Genomic DNA, 23,281 nt, shown 5'->3' on the forward strand with positions numbered 1-23,281 from the left:
AGGTCATTATTCGAACCGAGAGTGACCACCACCCACTAGTCTCACTATTTGATCTGTCCCTCTCTGATAATCTATCACCCCAGCAAGGTAATCTTGAACCCGAACAATCCGTGTCCAATAACATGCGCTACCTAAAATGGGACAGGATTGTAGAAGACCCAAAAAATAAAATCAGCTATGAATAAAGAAGTAATTGGTGCACTACAAGCTACGGGGAGCGATCTAGAGGGTGGGAGCTCCTGCCAGATTGTGGTGGAAGTCCATAATAGGCTCTTTGAGGGTTTGAGGAAATATTTTGTTAAACCTACCTCAAAAAGAACCCAAAAACACCACAAGAAAGTGGGATGGTACAATCTCGATTGCAGGAAAGCCCGGGCTAAACTTGGTAGTGCTCTTAAGATGAAAGACATAATTTTGGTAAGAAATGCCAGGATAGATTACAAGAAGACTTTAAAGGAGGCAAAGGAAACGTGGGACAATGAGATGTGGAAAGATCTTCTTGATGCCTGTAGGTGCAAGCATAGCAAGCAATTTTGGGACATATATAAATGGGACAGGGGTGGCATACCAGAACGCCCACAGAATAACGTGGCCCAGAATGAGTGGGTAGATCACTTTAAACCCCAGTATGCCGCACCCTGTGAAGAAAATTCACGTGACACTTTGACCCATGTCTATTATGATAAGGCAATATTTTCATTATCAGATGTCGGAAGGGCCTTAGACAAAGTGACAAGGGGCAAAGCACCTGGCATGGACGGAATTCCAGCAGGTTTGTTTATTGGTGATAGACACCTCTGGTGTAAATACATTATGCGTCTTGCCAATGCTATTGCTCAGGGAGCGGATATCCCCTCCTCGTGGAAGGGAGCAGAAATTGTTCCGGTCTTCAAAAAGGGGGATAAGTCTGTTGCGGGAAATTATAGACCAATTAGCTTGATAGATGCAATTCAGAAGATTATTGGTCGAATGCTCCTACATGAGATCCTGACATGGATAGAAGATCGGGAAATTGTAAGTCCTATGCAGGCTGGTTTCCGACGCCGGACAAGTACAATCGATCAAGTCTTCCGTTTTGTTATTTTATATTGGAAGACGGTAGTTCTAGGAAAGGGTGCCTTATATGCTGTATTTGTGGACTTAAAAGCGGCCTTCGACCTGGTCCCCCGTAGCAAGCTATGGCAGGTCCTGAGTGAACTTGGAATTGCACCCGAACTCCTTTCCATGGTTATCCGCCTACATGAGGGAAATGTTGCTCGGGTGCGTTGGGGGGGTATGGGAGAGGTGACGGAGGAATTCCCGGTGGGCAGGGGCGTGCGGCAGGGTTGCGTTTTGGCACCGACCCTGTTCTCGCTCTTTGTCAACGGGGTGGCGGACTTCCTCTCGCTGACCCCCACCGATGCACCGGTATTGGCAGGATCTCGTATCCCCATCCTCATGTTTGCGGATGATACGCTGATTATTTCCAAGACCCCAAGTGGTCTACAGAAGGCACTTGGGTGCTTTGAAGAGTTCTGTAAAGTGAGGGGCTTGGAAGTCAACACCGGAAAAACAAAGTTTATGTCATCTAATGCTCATAAATCTTATAAGGGAAGGATTTATATGAATAACCTACCCCTGGAGGAGGTTACTTCGTTTACATATTTGGGCATTACATTGCAGAAAGATATGCATTGGGGTTGCCAATTAGATCGTGCTGCATTAATACACAAACAAAAAGCAGGCGTTCTACTTTCTAGATTTAAAACCTCATTCACAAAACCAATCTCACCAGTATTAAAGATCTATGGGATGATGGTTTTGAGTTCATGCTTATATGGGGCTGAGCTCTGGGGTTTTGGCAATTTGAACAGCCTGATGGTGCTTGAAAATGCGTTTTTACGCAAGATCACAAAACTCCCTTCAAGCACACCATTGCGACCCCTATTGTTAGACCTTGGCAAAAAACCACTAGAACATCTGGTGAAGCTTCGCCCAATACTATACTGGCGCCGGCTTTGGTCCACAGGAGAACTTGTCCACTACAGGAGTGGATTCTTGGATATAATAAAATGTGATTCGTTCCACAAAATACATTGGCTACGTGGGATTAAATCTCTCCTGTGTAGCTTAGGTTTGATTGATCTCTGGAACGATCCATTAAATGCTGTTTTCCCCTCCAAGGACAAACTGAAAGCAATGTACTGGGAATGGGTATTTAAGGTAGAAATCACACAAGGACTTTCCACTCATTTAACATGTCGATTTCTTGACCTAAAAGCTCGCCCATCCTTTGAAAGGTTCTGGGACATAATTGGAAAAACCCTCGACCGCAAATTGTATTTTCAGCTGCGGGTGGGTACTCTACCCATTGCTGAATTTACTGCTGGCTGGGGGGGTCACCAAAACAAAAATGATAAGTGTTATAGGTGTGTAGATGAACGTGAATCTGTAGGACATCTATTATTTTTTTGTCCCATGTATGCTGAACCTAGAAGAATATGGATAAAGCCCATTTGCAGATTTTTGGGCATTAGGAGATATGCAATAGCGCTCCGCATTCTGTGCACAGAATCTAAACCCCCTGTATGAATAGCTGTGGCAAAGTTTTTAGGGTGGGCCTGGGGCATACAGGCAAAAGCCTTGAGGATCGGGGTAAATCCCTTCTAAATCATGTGCACTTGGTAGAATATTTATGCTATAGTTAATATAGGCTGGCGATTAAATCAACATGTTCATCAAATAGTCCCACGACATCATAAGAGCAAATGGATTGTTTTTTTTTTTTTTAGATTGGTCAAATATTTTTACAAAACATTGTGGTCGACGGTTATTCAGAAATGTAATTGCAATTTTAACTTTTTAGATAATTTAATACCTTTTTTATGTTATGAATGTAATGTGCTTTTATGACCTAAACTGTCGAATAAAGCTTGATTGAAATTGAAATTGATCATCTGACATTGCTAAAGAGGGAGGTTACAGATCAGAGCAATAGAGGAGGTCCCTCATCAACATCAAGGAAAAGGTTTCTACTTCCATTTATTTCCTAATAAAGAAAAAACAACGTACCAAATGGAGGCTGGTGATAGATTTAAGGGGTTCGATTAAATACATGAAGAAACAGCTCTTCAGAATGCTATTGCTGCAAGAAATTCTCCTAATGTTAAACAGGGAAGACTTTATGACATCATTAGATCTCTAAGATGCATACTTTCACGTCCCTATTCACATCAAACATCAAAGGTACCTCAGGTTCGAGGTGGCAGGATGTCACTATCAGTTCAAGGTGTTGCCCTTTGGTCTACGGTCAGCGCCGAGGGTGTTCACAAAATGTATGGCGCCAGTAGCAGCGTTTCTTAGACAAGAGGGACACCAAGTCTATCCGTATCTAGACGACTGGCTGGTAAAAGGTCCTACTTATCACTCAGCTCAATGCTCATTAACTGTATGTCGTCGGCTATTCAAAACCCTAGGTCTAAGGGTCAGTGTGGAAAAATCTTCACTGATACCATCTCAAACTCTGCAGTTTCTGGGAGCAGTGCTGAACACAAGAGAGGCAAAGGCATACCCATCAGAGGAACACATTAAAAAAATCCTGAAGTTCGCGTCTCAGATCAAAAGAAAAAAGTATGTTTCAGTGAGAATGTACAAATCTTTCATGGGGATACTCTCATCTTATATTCCGCTAATTCCAAATTGTCACCTGCATATGCGACCATTTCATGAGCAAATCGCTCGGCAATGGGGGATCCTGTTTTTATCACTCCACAAATAAAAGAAGCTCTGTCATTGTGGGGGATAAGAACGAACCTTTCAACAGGACTACTTTCCGAGCCTCAATCTCCCAGTTTCATATTGACAACGGACGTATCCTTGCAGGGATGGGGAGCGCACTTACAGGACCTGGAAATTCAAGGTCACTGGAACTCTCAGGAAGCACTGATGCACATCAACTTGCTGGAACTAAAAGCTGTGTTTTTAGGCCTACAAGCATTTCTCCCCAGAATCCAAAATTCTCCAGTTCTGGTGAGAACATACAACACTACAACTACGTTTTACCTGCTCAAGCAGGGAGGAACAAAGACCTCAAGCATTATCCACTCAGGCTCAAGAAATTTGGCAGTGGCTTCTGAAGCACAATATCTCACTACAGGTCCAGCATGTTCCTGGAATTCACAACACATGGGCAGACTCCCTAAACAGATCCTCAAACCTCTGCCACGAATGGGATTTGGCTCACCATCGAATTCGTCAGATATTCGATCAATGGGGAACACCAGGTCTATACCTTTTTGGAACAAGGGAAAACAAGAAATACAAAAGGTTTGCAAGCAGATTCCCTCAGAAGTGTTCATGGGGGAATGCTCTTGAACTCCGATGGACGGGGATGTTCGCATATGCTTTCCCACAGTTTCCCTTGATTCTGAAAGTTATACGCAAAATGAAACTAGAACCGTTTCATCTGATCCTTATAGCACCGGCATGGCCGAGACAGTTCTAGTTCACAGAAATCCTCAAGATGTCTATATACCCTAATATTTGAGTCCCGCCTGTACACTATCTGATATCCATGAACGGAGGACAAGTGGTGCACCCAAAGATAGGCTCTCTGAATTTGTCGGCCTGGAACCTCATGACCGAGAATTTCAGTCCATGAACATTCCTCAAGATTGCCAAGATATATTCTCAGTCACTCAAGGGCAATTACCACCAATAAAACGTATGCAGCAAAATGGAAAAGGTTCTGCCAGTGGTGCTTAGATAACTCTTTACACCCTCTGCAATCAACACCCGAGCAAATACTGCCATATTTACTAAATCTAGCTAGAACAGGATTGGCTCACTCGTCTATTAAAGTGCGTCTAGCTGCAATCTCAAGATACCGCAGACAACCCGGGAAGGTTTATCTTTGGCCTGCCATAGTAATGAAATAATTTATGAAAGGACTCGTTAGAGTTTTTCCACCACTAAAACCTCCAGCGATTCCCTGGCAACTCAACACAGTCCTTTCACAGCTGATGAAAGCTCCTTTCGAGCCTATCAATAAGGCTGACATAAAGTTTGTGTCCTGGAAAACAGCAATATTGCTAGCCCTAACTTCGGCCAGGAGAATAAGTGAAATACAAGCTTTTTCAATTTCTGAACCCTTTGTGCAATTCAAGAGGGATAAAGTGATACTGAGAACATATCCAACGTTCATCCCGAAGGTCCCAACTTCATTCCATCTCAATGAACATATTGTTCTGCATACATACTGTCGGGAGCCATCGTCCTTAGCGGAAAGATCTTTTCACGCGCTAGATGTCAGACATTGCTTAAGATTTTACATCGATAGGAAATAGACATTCCGAAAGTCAAATCAGTTATCCATTGCTTTTGCTCCTCCCAGGAAGGGGTACGCTTTATCTAGAAACAGTATATCCCGATGGATTTCGTCAACAATTGCCTTTTGTCACGGGAAGGCAGGAAGACCTCTGACTTCAAAGGTGTCCGCCCATTCGACAAGAAAGGTGGCTACTTCTACCGCATTGTTTGTAGGGGTGTCGCTCCCGGACATATGCAGGGCGGCGACATGGTCGAATGTCCACACTTTTACCAAACACTACTGTTTGGATTCCATGGAAAGGAGATTCGGTGGTGGGACAGGCTGTGCTCCGTCGACTATTTCGCTATGGTACTGTTCTTTCAGAATTGTATAAAATTATATACATGAATATATGTTATCATCCCATGCGTATGTTGTTGTTTATTCATATATAATCTTTGATGTTCTGACTTTCAAAACAGACAAATAGATGTCTCGGTATTCCAATAGTAGCAGATATAAGGGTTTTCCATGGTTCATAAGGGTAAAAGGGGTTCTGCCCCTAAAACGCCTTTTATAAAAATTGTGTACTGCTTGCTATTCTGATTCAAGTATGTGAATCTATGAAAAATTCAATGCTTGAGAAAAAACAAGTTACTTAACTTTCATAGATTCACATGCGGCCCATGCACCTCCCCGTTTTAAGGCAAACCACTCTAACTTCATGATGGGAAGCTCACTCTACACTTGTGCTCGAAATCTGACGTTGGATAGCTCTGCAGGGTATTGTGGTCCCAAGGGCTGGCATCTAATTGGCTGTCTATTGGACCTTATAAAGAGGATAATAGGTAACAAAATTGAGTCCCCTTTACATGGGATTTACAGTAATTTTTCTTCTAATACTGCTATATTTCCAACTACTGTGAGATTCCCACCATGACGATGGGGGAAGATTCAAGCATGTGAATCTATGAAAGATATCAATACTGGAGAACCACAGTGTACAGGTAAGTACCTTGTTTTTTCTGTAGTACCCCTAGGTTTTTTCTCTAGACCTAAAGGGGCAGCGCCAACCTCCCAGAACCCCTGGATGGGGATCACCAACAAACTAGGTGGGGTACAGACAGAGTTTCGTGACAACCCAAAGCAATCCTGGAGAACACTGAACAGGTTTGAATGTCTTTTTGGACTTGATGGCCAGGACTGACTTGTCACAGAAAAGGGTTCTTTAATATCTAAAAGTGATCAGGACAAATGTATAACAGCGGTGTCTGCCTCATGGGGAACATTAGATGTGTCAAAAACAAAAAGTCCCGGTGTCAAAGTGTAAAGAGAGCGATGTATCTCTATCTGCTCCAAAAATGTGGATCTAGAGAAGTATAGCTATGATCACTATCGCCTATATGTCAATTTTGTTCCCAAATAGTAGTGACCCAACAACAGATTTCAAGTAATGGAAACACAGTACAGCCTCCGATTATACCCAAAAAACATTATCTTCATTCTTCACTAGATGTACGTATAGTGTAAAACACGTTGTGTATATACTATTAGTAAAAATGATTATCGTTCCAATTATTTATGATTTAATAACGCATGATATGTTTTCTTTATAGGACTTCAAAGCGCACCTTGTTATTTAGGTGCAGAGATATTCTTGGGAAACATAGGAATCATAATTATAGGCACAACGTATTATAATGGCCACATTTCTTTAAGTCCTCAAAACTACTGCTCCGTAATGGTGGAAGCCATAAGGTGGTAAGTATTAAATACTCAGTAGTCCTACCCAGAGACGGAAGTCTCTAGAGGGACTAAGAGAAGTCTCTATTTAGAGAGGTTTAATCTCAGGGTGACCGCTTAAAAATTATTTAAAATTTTTTTTTTTATTATACTAAAAATTTAAAAAACGTTTTGCATCTAGCAGAACAGCATATTATTCTTAACTATACCGAAATAACAATGCCTAGAGTTGAAGGTCTAGCGATATTTCTTCAGTTTCCACCATACCTGTTAGAATCAAGTCGGCCTCCCTGCTCTGACGGCGAAATCCGGAAATGGTCGAGTACAGAGCTTCCGGATCACGGTCTTTTTATACTCGTTAGAACGCTACTAATTAATGGTCACGTGCTGAATTGATAAGATACCTTTTATTATTATATTACATAGATTTATCCTACTGTTGTAGGTTAGAAGTAACTTTAACAATATTTTTGTATAATAAATACGTTGTGCCTATAATTATGATTCCTATGTTTCCCAAGAATATCTCTGCACCTAAATAACAAGGTGCGCTTTGAAGTCCTATAAAGAAAACATATCATGCGTTATTAAATCATAAATAATTGGAACGATAATAATTTTTACTAATAGTATATACACAACGTGTTTTACACTATACGTACATCTAGTGAAGAATGAAGATTCAAAATTACGTTGTTTCATTGTTTTTAGATTTTAAGCTTGATGTAACCATTCAGACAAAGAGGAATCATTCCTGTGGTACACTAAATAATAACGTTGAGATGACAAACGCCTACGTTATTGGCCTACTATATAGGTAAGCGGCTTCAAGATAAACGTTAACATCTTTGAAACTTCAGGGACATGGACAATCTCATGTCTAAGCCCTATACTTATATTCTTATCTTATAGAATTGCCTAATGTTATGAAGCCTTGTGGTCCCCATCCTATCCGATACGGTGGCCTTGACGGTGATAAGAAAATGATACATGATTTATAGGTACTTCATCCTCTGTAGATTTTCTCTTTGGGCATAACGGTATTTCTTATAAGGGATGTTAAATAACGCAATGAATTATTGGTGTTTTTATTCTAGAATTTCTGTTTGTGTGCCACAAACAAAGGAGATTATTCTGTTCACCTCCAAAGACTAGACTCACGATCAGTCATAATCTTTTGCTGCATTAAGGTATAAGATATTATATTATTCAACATGAATCACATGGTTTCTGGAAACAATATGACAATTAATAATGATGTGACTTTAAATAAGGCTCGAGATTCCTATTGCGATATATAATAGACTATTATTGCTATACGCTAATTTTAGTTGGTATGAATCTCAAGATCAACTGTCTTTATGGCACATGTTAAACTATATGAGGATGACTAATTACCAATATGTTGATAGTAAAACACGTTATTAATTGACACATAGTATTAGCTAGGTTGCCCAAAATTCATTTTTCTTTGTATTTTTATGTTTGTTTAGATTGAATATATTTTTAGTCCTGAAGAAGGTGAAATACCCTACAAACACCGAAACGCCGCGTCGACTTGTTTCAACAATCTTGGATGCATATATGTCTTGATAAGACTTGTTTTTATTAATTTTGGATATGAATGTGTTTTTAATGTTTTAGATTGTAACCTATTGTGGGAGGCAGATCATTATTGATTTTTCTTTGAATGCATAATTCTTTTAATAAAATAACATTGTGCAATATTTTTACTTTTTATTCTAATGTTTTTTGGGTATAATCGGAGGCTGTACTGTGTTTCCATTACTTGAAATCTGTTGTTGGGTCACTACTATTTGGGAACAAAATTGACATATAGGCGATAGTGATCATAGCTATACTTCTCTAGATCCACATTTTTGGAGCAGATAGAGATACATCGCTCTCTTTACACTTTGACACCGGGACTTTTTGTTTTTGGCTAGTTCTCGAGTATACCCTGTCCCTAATCAGTACATATGGTTTCTTCCCTTTCTTGTCTTTCTGTCTTTCTTTTTGAACATTAGATGTGTGCCATTACCCACCATTAGTGTGCCACAGGTTTAAAGAAGAACGGAACCAACTGCAACCTGGAAGGAAATCATATTGTTAATGATCCGGGGGTGGGCCTTATATCATGGCAGGGCTTAAAAATAAGATAGATATACCTGATTAGCATTGATTAATTTCTGGTGCCCACATAATATGCCTACAGAAAATTAGGGAGCCGGTAGCCAATCTTACATGGAATTTTACACCCCGGCTAAATCCTCTGTTATGGGTAGGGTGAAGGGAGGACTAGCGACATATATTTTAAATTCAACACCTTCGAAAATTCTGAAATTTATTAGCAATTCACCTTTTTTTCATTTATTGAAATGTGAGGTGGGGTGAGAGATGGGATCCACTTTTAGTTAATTTTTATAATTGCTTTGATAATCTGAGACTTTAAGTAGCGTTAGTCTTGGGAGTCCCCTATCCACTCTGTAAAGTCATAGAACAGTAAATCAATGAGAATCATTAGGGTGGGAGATTTTAACATACACTGTTGCTCATTTATGTATAAACCAACGTGCGGAATTGTAGCTGCACAAGAGGAGGCACTTCTTCACTTTAAACACGACCCGAATGGAACAGCTTTGAATAGCCTATTGATGAAGCTAGGTCTCAGGCTGCATAATATAAAGGTGGATGAGGACGAAGGTCTAGCATCCACGTCTTTTAGAAATAAAATACACGCCCAACTTTGATTTTATTCTGGTGTCTGAAGCCTTAGAGGATGATATTAAATGCTTTGAGACTAGCTTCTCTGGGTATAGTGATCAGACAATGTTAGAAATTAGGGTGATCTTATTTAAATCTACTGTGAGAAAGTGCCATCTTTCTTGCATGGTATGCCCCTACTTTTTGCTGAATGTACTTTGAGTGTACCCTGGGTTCCTGCCAATCAGGTGCCCAGGGCCTATGTTCCTTCCCTAAAACACACAAAACCCAAATTGGCAAACCCTGGCCACATGTCAGCCCCTAGTAAATGGTACCCTAGGTACCCAGGGCCTTGTGACCAGGGAAGGCCTCTAAGGGCTGCAGCACTCATTGTGCCACCCTTAGAGGCCCTGTACCCTTACACACACACACTGCCTCTGCAGGCTGGGTGTCTGGGTGCAAGACAAAACAAAGTCGACATGGCACACATCCCTGTGTGCCATGCCCATCACCTACACTGCCATGGCATACATCAGCCACCCCTCTAGCTGGGTGCCTTATGCCAATGGTGTGGGCACAGGAGCAGGAGCTCTGTGCCCCTACAGTACCCAGGTCCATTCCTGAGCACTAAGTGCAGTGCTGCCATTTAAGAGTACATGGTGCTGAGAGCTCGTCAAACACGAACTCCACAGCACCATAATTGCAACACTGAAGACTGAGAAGTTTGGTATCAAACTTCTCAGCACATTAAACCCACACTGATGCCAGTGTGGGATTTAATGTACCAAGCACCCCTTAAACCTAACCTACAATCCACGTCTGCTCTGAGGCTGCCTAGGCTGCCACACAGCAGACATGTTGCTGGACCCCTGGGTGGGAGAGCCCCTGCTCTCCAGGGCCTGCAACAATGCACATCCTGGGCGAGGTGCTAAATCTCCTCCCCCTGGATGGGCAGGGGGAAGCTTCAAAGGCATGCCGCCTCTGTGAGCTTCCCCAGGCCACTGCAACCCCCCACTCTGGCGGGAAGCTTGGCCGGAAACCCCAAATAAGGACAGGGGATGTGCCAGCCTGCCAACCCCACCCCTCAGGTGGGGGAGGCGAGGTGAAGTACATCTCCGGGCTCTCGCCATCTTGAAGATGGGAAGCCCTACCCTATCAGGACTAGGCTACCGCCCCCCTCCCACAGGAGAGAGGCAGGATAGGGGGTGTACCCACCACAGGACAGGGACCCATTGGTCCCTGCCCTTCACCTACCTGTAACGCCCCTAAATCTAGTATTTAGGGGCACCCTGAACCTTCCTTCCCCAGATTCCGAAATACAAAGAAGAGCAAGAAGAAAGAAGACCTGCCCTGCAGCTGCTAAGATGAGGAAGACACCAACTGCTTTGGCCCCAGCCCTACCGGCCTGTCGACCCTCGAACCTGCTCCTGCTCCAACCCGGCATCTCTTGTGGCCAGCAACCTCACAAACCCCGGAGGACCTGGCTACCTTTTGGCTCTAAGCCCCTGGTACTCCCATGAGTAGAGGCTCTACTCAAAACCTACCTCTAATCCCTGGCAGCAGCCCGGAACCGCGAACCCAGCACACTCTGCACCAGCCAAGCCTGGCCAGTGCCAGAGTGAACAAACACAACGAGGACAACCCCACGGCGACTGTGACCCCGAGTCCGGCACCCAAGGACCTCCCTCGACACTCCTGAAGAAGCCTGCAGCCTCAGAACAAGGTGCCCCCCCTAAGGCGATCAACAGAGGGTAAGATTTCCTGACACCAAAAGGCACCCCTGCAGGCGGCGGCCCCCTGTTCCCAATCCCGGGGTACCTACCTATCCTCCAACTACCCAACTTACCTCTCGAAGTGGTGGTGGCACCTGAAGAATCCTCGTCCCCGAGCTTGCAGTCTTTTTCTAAACCGGAGATTTCCCATTGAAATCAATTGAGCTCCCTAAGGCTCAAAAGCACCTTGCACCCAGCCGCCCGAGTGGCCCTGGCAGTGCAACCTCTACACCTACCTACTTCCCCACTTGCCCTGAGTAAGTGACCAGGAGCCCAGCTCCCACAGCTGCGTGGCTTGCTAGTCAGCAGCCACCAACCAAGGCCCCCCTATCCCTCATAGGATAACATTGGGCCTAACTCTCTCTGCACCCGGCCTCCCTAGAGTCGCTGAGGGTGAACCAACTGTACCTACCTGACCCTGGGGGACCCCTGAGTCTATGCCCAGAACCTCAGCTCTGCCAGTCGAGTACTTACCTTTAAACCGATAACTCTATTTTCTTCATAGTGTAACATTGACTGGCTTTTTCCTGAAATTTCTTCTAAGTGTGGACTTTTCAAATCTTAAAATATTCACCAAAAATCAGCCGAGTAGCGAAAATACTCACCTGCTCTTAGGTGAGCTCCCAGTGCTGGATCTTGGTGCCCAGCACTGACTCTGAAAAATACTTACAACTGTACTTACCAGTAACCCAATTTTCTCCCATAGGAAATCATTGACTGTTTTTCTGTGAAATTTCTTTTAAGTGTCAATTTCTGCAATCTTTAAATATTCTTTAAAAATCGTATAGTATCTGAAAACGTAATTACTTAGCTGTTTTGGATAAAGGTCCCAGTACTGAGTCTAGGTACCCAGTACTGGATTACAAAAGTAACGAGAACATACTGTACCTGCAACTTGAATTTTCTTCCATAGGGAATCATTGACTGTTTTCTTTGAAAAATTTCTAAGTGTCAGCTTTTAAATTAGCTAAATATGGTTTAAAAATCATCACAGTAATTAAGTCGACTTTCATCACTTGATTCTAAGTACTGACCCAGGACTGAATCTAGGATCCAGTCCTGGAATTCCAAAAGTAATCCTAAAAGTAATCTGTTGCAAATAACTTGAAATATCCATTGAGCTCAATGCATTGTTGTGTTTAAAATAGCGTTGCCTATTGCAACCACTTGTAACTGTTAACAAAAGTCAATTGCATATTGCAAAAGTATTTATATAAAGCATCTCATTCTGAGAAAGTATATTTCTGATGGATACATCTGCCAGTGGATTCCTCACCTTGTGAATATCCCCTGCGCCAGCAATCAACTGAACTTTTTTTCCCCAGCTCTCTGCGCCGACATGGACGTCATAATACCTCGGCTCTGCTCGCGACTCCGTATGACGTCACCGGAGCCATAAGGACGTCCAGGTGGGTGGGACCCAAACTACTCCCTATGTGCCTCAACCCTATAGGTGGAAGAACTATGATCCCTTAAAGGCCTGGTGTAATAACTGTAAGAGGTCAGGACACCTAACTGTAGACAAATCGTGCCCCTACAACAAAGCCCCTAAGGCACCCAGTACAGCTACTCCTGGGGCAGCAAGTATACAAATGGGATCAGAGGTGTACCCTGAGCAAATCTGGGAACACACTGAAGCAAGTCTAGTCTCCTTGGGAGAAGTGGAGTTTGCCACTGTAGCTGTGTGGCCCACCAACTTAAAGAAATACTTACAGTACCCCTGGGTGAATGGAACTAGGGTAGAAGCTCTGAGGGATACAGGTGCCAGTGTCACTATGGTGAAAGACACACTGGTTTCCCCTGAGCAATACTTGATTGGAAAGTCTTAGCCAGTCACCAACACTAGTCATCCCATGGCCATGGTGACATTAGGCTGGGGGGGGGGGGGGGGGGGGTTACAGACCTGAAACAGGTAGTGGTCTCTCCAAAGTTGCCAGCTGCATGTCTGCTTGGAAATGATCTGGAAACCTCAGCCTGGGCGTAGGTTGAGCTAAAGGCCCATGCAGGGCATCCCTGAATTGGTGTGTGTGCAAACTAGAGCACAGAGTAAGAGGAAGGGTGAAAAAGTAGGTCTGGAGCCTGAAATAATGGCCCAACCAACCAAGAGAAAAGGTAAGAAGACTGGGGAACCAGCTTCTACACAGCAAAACATTCAGGACCCCTCTCCACCGGTGGAGGATTTGGATACCCCTGAGGGAACTGAGACCATGGAGCTTGACCCTTACCAGGTTGAACTCTTGGGCCCAGGGGAACCCTCTAGGGAAGAGCTGTGCCAGGGTCAGCGAGACTGTCCCACTCTTGAAAGCCTGAGGCAGCAAGCTGTTTCAGAAGCAAGGGGAGATGTCAGTGGTACCCACAGAGCTTATTGGGAAGAGTGATTACTGTATGCTGGGGCAAGAAAACCCACTCATGGAGCCACCAGGAGGGTGGTAGTGCCACAGAAGTACAGGGAGTTCCTCCTAACTTTGGCTCATGACATCCCCCTAGCTGGACATCTGGGGCAATCCAAAACTTGGGAAAGGCTAGTGAGTCACTTTTACTGGCCCCAGATGCACCAAAAGGTGAAGGAGTTTATCAGCTTTTGTGTTACCTGTCAAGCCAGTGGCAAGACAGGTGGCCACCCGAAGGCCCCCCTCATCCCACTACCAGTGGTGGGGGTCCCCTTTGAAAGGGAAGGAGTGGACTTTGTGGGTCCACTTGAACCTCCCACAGCCTCAGGGAACAAATGTATTCTAGTGGTAGTGGATCATGCTACTAGGTACCCTGAAGCAATTCCACTTAGGACTACTGCAGTAGCCAAGGCCCTCCTGGGTGTCACCAGGGTAGGGTTTCCTAAGGAGGTGGTTTCAGACAGAGGTTCCAACTTCATGTCTGCTTACCTAACACACATGTGGAAGGAGTGTGGAGTGCAGTACAGTACAAGTTTACTATACCCTACCACCCACAAACCAGTGGCCTTGTTGAGAGATTCAACAAGACTTTGAAAGGTATGATCATGGGTGTAGGAAGGTGAATATCTGACTAAGGTTACCCCCAAACTTTTTGCCTAGTGTCTAGCTGGTTTTTTGACTTAGTTGGCCTGAGATCCTGCCATTCAGGGTCTCAGGCTGTCTGCTCTATCTTTAAAATGGACTACATGTACCCTAGGTACATACCCAATTGGTAAGGATTACCTTATTGGACCCTGTACAGTGTACCCTAGGTACCCAGGGCATAGGTGTACCCTAGGTCTCCCAGGGGCTGCAGCATGTATTATGCCACCCCTGGTCTGGCCTTCCAATCAGACACATCTGGCTGATCACTCAGCTGGGGCAAGGTCGTGTAATCACCCCTTGCTTAGATATAGTATACCAATATCTACCCTTAAATAGACACATGTGTACCTATCAGCCACTCCTATGGCAGGCCTTAACAATCCTGGAGGCAGTGTGCTTGGTAACATGTGAGATGGTGCTCTAGCATGAGCTGAGCCTGTCTGCAGCTTTCGGAACCATGTCCTTATAGCTGTTCTATGATATAGCCTACCATATACTCTTAAAGTACCTTATAATCTTAAACGGTTATGGTAACTATGGTTTGGCTTTATCAAAACATGTCGTGTAAGGTGTCTAACACTTTGGAATAATACCCCCATTCCATTTCTGGTGATGAGGATATTATTTCTCCCTTCTAGAGGGAGAGACATGTTGAAACCTACTTACCCGGTTAAAGTTAACCAGAGCCCCAGCATCACAAAATGGATGCTGCTGCCACAGACACAAGTCTGACCTCCTGCTGCTGGGAGTCCTTCCAGCGAGAGAGGCTTGGACAATAGGTTTCCTGCCGTGGGAGGTGCGAGCACCACCCCAGACAGGAGTTAGTGTATTGGGGCAGGGGGGGATGAAAGAAACTAGACACTGCCTGGGGCACACAAGGTGTCCAATGCATAGTCCAGTTCAAACCGGCACTGGGGCACTCTAGCTCCAGCTCTGGCGCAAAACTGGACAAAGGAAAGGGGGTGTAGCCACTCCCCTTCCTGGTCCCACCCATAGGAGGGACCTTGCAGGTAGCCCAGCCCACTAGCCCAGTATATTAGTAGCTAGCAGAGCCCTGCTAAATTAGATTAACCTGAATCTGCAACTTGAACAGAAACTCTGGACCTTCGACATTCGACCTCAGGAAGAAGACTGAAGAAATCTCCCTTGTGGCCAAGGAGTGACCACCCTGGGCAACCAGGCACCATACAGCGACTGCTGCTTGCTTTGCGACTGAATCCTACGAGGGACGACTGCAGAGACTGACCAGCGCCGAGACTTCCAGACACCTCTGACCCAGATCCACATCTCCAGCGAAGCTGAGACACGTGGAGGCGACGAGGGACGTGGGACCGGCGACTTGGGAAAAGTGGCTAGTAACTGACTAGCGCGACTTCCGAGGCTCCCTCGAGGCTGTGCTTGGGGAATTGAGAAGCCCCACTCCCGAGCACCATCTGCAAAGAAGACCAGCTCCCCACACTTCACGTGTTCTGTGTGGGGCCCTTCTGCACCTGTGTTGTCCGGTTGCTGGCCCGTTGGCTAGTAGCCTCTGCGACGACAAACCTTTACTTTCATCTTGCTGGCCCGGCTCCTCCAGACTGGCACCCGCTCCTCTGTGAAAGAGAAGCACCCCAGACCTTCCTGGTCTGCACCAGAAGCAAGTCCTCCATCCTGCGTGGGTTCCACTTGCCAAGGCTTGTTGGGTCCTGACTCGACTTCAACGCCGCCGACAGCAAGAGCCTTCGTGGGACAGCTCACCTCCTGGTCCTGGTCGTCCTCGATGTCTCCTGGTACCCGTGGCTGCCGCGACAAGCTTCACCTCTTCACCTGCATCTTCACGACATCGCCTGGTTCCTTCCTGGTTCCTTCCCGGCTGGTGACCTAGACTCTGTCCCCTCTGCTTGCAGGTTCCTTCCTTCTTGATCCCCACCTTGGGGATCCACCGGACACACTTCACTGACTGCCTGTCAGCAACTTTCCTTCAGGCATCCATAGAAGTCCACGACGAAACCCGACGCAAGTTCACACCTATGCACCCGCAGCCTGTGGGCTAGGTAACTTGGGTACTTCGGTGCTCACAAGGGTATTGACTATCCTAGTGTCTAGTTTCCAAGTCTCGACTTTCTAGCTATACCAGAAGTGTCCTAAAACTGTTAAATTCTAACTGCTAGTAATTCTATCGACTTTTACGCATTACGCGTGAGTGTTTCCACTCTGCACCTGAATCCCGTGGGCCTCCCACTTCCTAACCTTTGGTAGTATAGTGTAGCCCCAGCGATTCCCTAGGCCTATCCTGTGTTCGTGACAGTGGTCCTTATACCACTTACTTAGTATATGGTTTGCGTGGCCCCTAGGGCCTAACTGTATTACTTACCTGTGTGACTTAATGTATGCTTAAATAAGACTGTGTTGTACTTACCTCGAATCTCATAAAGAGTGCTGAGGGTTTGACTAGAATAAATACATCCTATTTTTATATAAATCTGTTGTGGTGTCCTTTCATTTGGTATTCAAGGGATTACAAATGGTATAACAGCTGGCTTCACATGCCATACAGAGTTTAGTCTAAGACTGCTCTTGTCCATGCTACCACTAGGATAGCTGGTCTATAAGGTTGACTTTACAACCAATCACCATAAGGGTTGTTTGGACTGATACAAGGTGTACACTAGAATTAGTGACATCATATATCAGGCCAACTTCTCACAATGGGTCTCGCTGAAAAACTCAAAAGGAAATGGGATGTCCTGTTACCATGCCTGCTTTTCGCTTACAGGGAAGTACCACAGAAGGGAGTAGGTTTCTCACCCTTTGAACTTCTGTTTGGTCATCCTGTAAGGGGTCCACTTTGTCTTGTAAAAGAGGGTTGGGAGAGGCCTCTTCAAGAGCCCAAACAAGACATAGTGGACTTTGTGGTTGGCCTTAGGTCCAGAATGGCCGAGTACATGGAAAAAGCATCCAATAACCTTGAGGCCAGCCAGAAGCTCCAGAAGCACTGGTATGACCAAAGAGCTGCACTGGTTGAATTTCAACGTGGGCAACAGGTGTGGGTTTTGAAGCCAGTGGCACCAAGGGCTCGCCAAGATAAATGGAGTGACCCTTACCCTATCCTAGAAAGAAAGAGTGAGGTCACCTATTTAGTTGAACTGGGCACTAGCAGGACACCAAAAAGGGTCATCCATGTGAACCGCCTTAAGCTCTGCAATGACAGGGCTGACATCACCATGCTGATGGTGACTGATGAGGAACAGGAAGCAGAGAGTGAACTTCTCCCTGACCTCCTCTCCTACAGCCCAAAAGATGGGTCAGTAGCTGGTGTGATCTTCTCAGACACCCTCTCTGCCCAACAGCAGACTGACTGCAAGCAAGTCTTGCAACAGTATGCTAGCCTCTTTTCCCTGACCCCTGGTCTGACAAACTGGTGTACCCATGATGATGTGGACACTGGTGACAGTGCACCTGTCAAAAACAAAATCTATCGACAGTCAGACCAAGTTAAGGAAAGCATCAAAGCTGAGGTCAGCAAGATGCTGGAGTTAGGGGTCATTGAACCCTCTGAGAGCCCCTGGTCCAGCCCAGTGGTTCTGGTCCCCAAACCTCATCAACAAAGTGAAAAGAGAGAGATGAGGTTCTGTGTGGACTATAGAGGGCTCAACTCTATCACCAAGACAGATGCTCACACTATCCCAAGAGCAGATGAGCTGATAGATAAATTAGGGGCTGCCCAATTCCTCAATACCTTTGACTTAACTGCAGGGTACTGGCAGATTGGCATGGCCCCAGGAGCAAAAGAAAAGACAGCATTCTCCACCCCTGATGGGCATTATCAGTTTACTGTGATGCCCTTTGGGTTAAAGAATGCCCCTGCCACTTTCCAGAGGCTGGGGCGCCATGTCCTGGCTGGGCTGGAGTCCTTTAGTGCAGCTTATCTTGATGAAATTGCTGTCTTTAGCTCCACCTGGCAGCTTCACCTGATCCACCTTGGAACAGTTTTAGAGGCTCTGCAAAATGCCAGTCTCACCATCAAGGCATCCAAATGCCAGATAGGGCAGGGCACTGTGGTGTACTTGGGCCACCTTGTAGGTGGAGGCCAGGTACAACCCTTACAACCCAAGATCCAGGCCATCATGGACTGGGTAGCTCCAACAACCCAGACCCAATTCAGGGCATTCCTTGGCTTAACTGGGCACTACAGGAGGTTTGTGAAGGGGTATGGGTCCATTGTGACCCTCCTCACAGAACTCCCCTCCAAGAAGATGACCAAGAATGTTAACTGGACAATTAGTTGCTAAAAGGCTTTTGACACCCTAAAAGAAGCAATGTGCTCAGCACCAATTCTAAAAGCTCCAGACTATGCCAAGCAGTTCATAGTGCAGACTGATGCCTCTGAGATAGGGATAGGAGCGGTCCTATCCCAGACCAATGATGAAGGCCAAGACCAAAATGTTGCTTTTATAAGCAGGAGGCTACTCCCCAGACAGCAGCGTTGGAGTGCCATTGAGAGGGAGGCCTTTGCTGTGGTTTGGTCCCTGAAGAAGTTGAGGCCATACTTGTTTGGTACTCACTTCCTGGTACAAACTGATCACAGACCTCTCAGATGGCTAATGCAGATGAGAGGGGAAAATCCAAAACTACTACGGTGGTCTATCTCCCTACAGGGAATGGACTTTGAAGTGGAACTCAGACCAGAGACTGCCAATGCAGATGGACTTTCCAGGTTCTTCCACTTAGACAATGAAGACTCCATAGGGCAAGGTTAGTCTCATCACCTTTCGTTTGTGGGGGGGGGGCGGTGTTGTGTGAGAACGTGCCATCTTTCTTGCATGGTATACCCCCACTTTTTGCTGAATTGCTGAATGTACTTTGACTGAATGTGCCCTGGACTCCTGCCAATCAGGTGCCCGGGGCCTATGTTCCTTCCCTAAAACACACAAAACCCTAATTGGCAAATCCTGGCCACATGTCAGCCCCTAGTAAATGGTACCCAGGGCCTTGTGACCAGGGAAGGCCTCTAAGGGCTGCAGCACTCATTGTGCCACCCTTAGAGGCCCTGTACCCTTACACACACACACACTGCCTTTGCAGGCTGGGTGTCTGGGTGCAAGACAAAACAGTCGACATGGCACACATCCCTGTGTGCCATGCCCATCACTTACACTGCCATGGCATACATCAGCCACCCCTCTAGCTGGGTGCCTTATGCCAATGGTGTGGGCACAGGAGCAGGAGCCCTGTGCCCCTACAGGACCCAGGTCCATTCCTGAGCAATGTAAGTGCAGTGCTGCCATTTAAGAGTACATGGTGCTGAGAGCTCGTCAAACACAAACTCCACAGCACCATAATGGCAACACTGAAGACTGAGAAGTTTGGTATCAAACTTCTCAGCACATTAAACCCACACTGATGCCAGTGTGGGATTTAATGTACCAAGCACCCCAGAGGGCATCTTAGAGATGCCTCCTTAAACCTAACCTACAATCCACGTCTGTTCTGAGGCTGCCACACAGCAGACATGTTGCTGGACCCCTGGGTGGGAGAGCCCCTGCTCTCCTGGACCTGCAACAATACACATCCTGGGCGAGGTGCTAAATCTCCTCCCCCTGGATGGGCAGGGGGAAGCTTCAAAGGCATGCCGCCTCTGTGAGCTTCCCAAGGCCACTGCAACCCCCCACTCTGGCGGGAAGCTTGGCCGGAAACCCCAAATAAGGACAGGGGATGTGCCAGCCTGCCAACCCCACCCCTCAGGTGGGGGAGGCGTGGTGAAGCACTTCTCCGGGCTCTTGCCATCTTGAAGATGGGAAGCCCTACCCTATCAGGACTAGGCTACTGCCCCCCTCCCACAGGAGAGAGGCAGGATAGGGGGTGTACCCACCCCAGGACAGGGACCCATTGGTCCCTGCCCTTCACCTACCTGTAACGCCACTAAATCTAGTATTTAGGGACACCCTGAACCTTCCTTCCCCAGATTCCAGATTCCGAAATACAAAGAAGAGCAAGAAGAAAGAAGACCTGCCCTGCAGCTGCTAAGAAGAGAAAGACAGCAACTGCTTTGGCCCCAGCCCTACCGGCCTGTCGACCCTCGTACCTGCTCCTGCTCCATCCCGGCATCTCTTGTGGCCAGCAACCTCACAAACCCTGGAAGACCTGGCTACCTTTTGGCTCTAAGCCCCTGGGACTCCCATGAGTAGAGGCTCTCCTCAAAACCTACCTCTAATCCCTGGCAGCAGCCCGGAACCGCGAACCCAGCACACTGCACCAGCCAAGCCTGGCCAGTGCCGGAGTGAACAAAGACCACGAGGACGACCCCACGGCGACTGTGACCCCGAGTCCGGCACCCAAGGACCTCCCTCGACACTCCTGAAGAAGCCTGCAGCCTCAGAACAAGGTGCCCCCCTACCGCAATCAACAGAGGGTAAGATTTCCCGACACCAAAAGGCACCCCTGCAGGCGGCGCCCCGCAGCCCCCTGTTCCCAATCCCGGGGTACCTACCTATCCTCCAACTACCCAACTTACCTCTCGAAGTGGTGGTGGCACCTGAAGAATCCTCATCCCCGAGCTTGCAGTCTTTTTCTAAACCGGAAATTTCCCATTGAAATCAATTGAGCGCCCGAAGGCTCAAAAGCACCCTGCACCCAGCCGCCCGAGTGGCCCTGGCAGTGCAACCTCTACACCTACCTACTTCCCCACTTGCCCTGAGTAAGTGACCAGGAGCCCAGCTCCCACAGCCGCGTGGTTTGCTAGTCAGCAGCCACCAACCAAGGCCCCCCTATCCCTCATAGGATAACATTGGGCCTAACTCTCTGCACCCGGCCGCCCTAGAGTCGCTGAGGGTGAACCAACTGTACCTACCTGACCCTGGGGGACCCCTGAGTCTATGCCCAGAACCTCAACTCTGCCAGTGGAGTACTTACCTTTAAACCGATAACTCTATTTTCTTCATAGGGTAACATTGACTGGCTTTTTCCTGAAATTTCTTCTAAGTGTGGACTTTTCAAATCTTAAAATATTCACCAAAAATCAGCCGAGTAACGAAAACGAAAATACTCACCTGCTCTTAGGTGAGCTCCCAGTGCTGGATCTTGGTGCCCAGCACTGACTCTGAAAAATACTTACAACTGTACTTATCAGTAACCCAATTTTCTCCCATAGGAAATCATTGACTGTTTTTCTGTGAAATTTCTTCTGTCAATTTCTGCAATCTTTAAATATTCTTTAAAAATCGTATAATATCTGAAAACGTAATTACTTAGCTGTTTTGGATAACGGTCCCAGTACTGAGTCTAGGTACCCAGTACTGGATTACAAAGGTAACAAGAACATACTGTACCTCCAACTTGAATTTTCTTCCATAGGGAATCATTGACTGTTTTCTAAGTGTCAACTTTTAAAATAGCTAAATATTGTTTAAAAATCATCACAGTAATTAAGTCGGCTTTCATCACTTGATTCTAAGTACTGACCCAGGACTGAATCTAGGATCCAGTCCTGGAATTCCAAAAGTAATCCTAAAAGTAATCTGTTGCAAATAACTTGAAATATCCATTGAGCTCAATGCATTGTTGTGTTTAAAATAGTGTTGCCTATTGCAACCACTTGTAACTGTTTACAAAAGTCTATTGCATATTGCAAAAGTATTTATATAAAGCATCTCATTTTGAGAAAATATATTTTAATGCCAAGTGTTGGTTCTAAAATAAAACAAGCATATACTTTTTTTTATATATAAACCATTGGCCTAGAGTTGTTATTGAGTGTGTGAGACCATTTGCTGACTGAGTGTGTACAACAAATGCTTTACACTGTCCTCTGATACTGCCTTACTGCTCGATCAAGCTACCACTTAAGAGAGTAAGGTTATATCTAACTTTAGCCTCTATCAAACCCTTGGGGACTGTGGACTCTGTACACCCTGTACTTATTAAGGAACAGTATATTCAGAGCCACTTTTCTCACATCTACCAAAGCTGGGATTTGAGCCAACTTTGCCCACTAAAAATGGTTACTCAATTAAGTGGGAGAAAGTAGATCATTCATTGTTTCTCCCAGCTATCTTGCAGCACTCTATGGCCGAGGTTAAGGTATGCATAGACCCTCAGGCCGATCCATCAAAGACAATTATAGCTTTTTTGGCAATTGCCTCACACCTAAAACTGGTGCTCAAACTATTATGAAGTATTGTTATTTGACCATTTTCTCTTCTAGAACTGTAATTTTGTGATTACTGTTTTTCTTTTAGAGTTGAGGGAATCATTTAAGACATTAGTGCCTTGAAGGTTCGACGGAAATAGATCTTGTGTAATATATGAATGGAGTTTACTTATTATTGTTTAATGCAGATTTGACACCCTCTTCATTGTTGTTCTATTAAAAATGTTTACTATTTAATTTACTACTACAGCTTTGGATGCTCGTCTAGAAGTTGGTCTTGAACAGCAAGCAGAATTGATGTTAAAGATGATGTCGACTTTGGAGGCAGATTCCATTTTACAGGCTTTAACAAATACATTTCCAACATGTAAGTAAATGGCTTGTGTAGTTAGCCAGACTTGAGTGTTATTAGCATTATTATAGTAACACAGTTGATCACGAAGAACCTCAGAAGTATGCACAATAAATTTCATGATTATTTGAAAGTTAAAACCAAATTCATAAATCAGTTGAACCCTGCTTGTAAAACAGATATCTAATCATTGTAGCTGGCTTAAATGCCAGGTGGGTAGGCTCTATGATAATTTGTTTGTTATTTGGCATTGAACTGTAG

At 45.5% G+C, this 23,281-nt stretch overlaps 1 protein-coding gene across 1 annotated transcript in view; it reads left to right on the forward strand.

Moving 5' to 3' along the window:
- The window catches only part of BIRC6 (baculoviral IAP repeat containing 6), a 1,973,616-nt gene that overhangs the window by 1,080,510 nt on the left and 869,825 nt on the right, over window positions 1-23,281 (forward strand). Inside the window, exon 40 of the mRNA XM_085609819.1 lies at window positions 22,919-23,035. Within this exon, the coding sequence (XP_085465945.1) occupies window positions 22,919-23,035 (117 nt within the window). The remainder of the gene's footprint in view (window positions 1-22,918; window positions 23,036-23,281) is intronic.

Source organism: Triturus cristatus, chromosome 6 (genome assembly GCF_964204655.1).
Source record: "Triturus cristatus chromosome 6, aTriCri1.1, whole genome shotgun sequence".
NCBI lineage: Eukaryota > Metazoa > Chordata > Amphibia > Caudata > Salamandridae > Triturus > Triturus cristatus.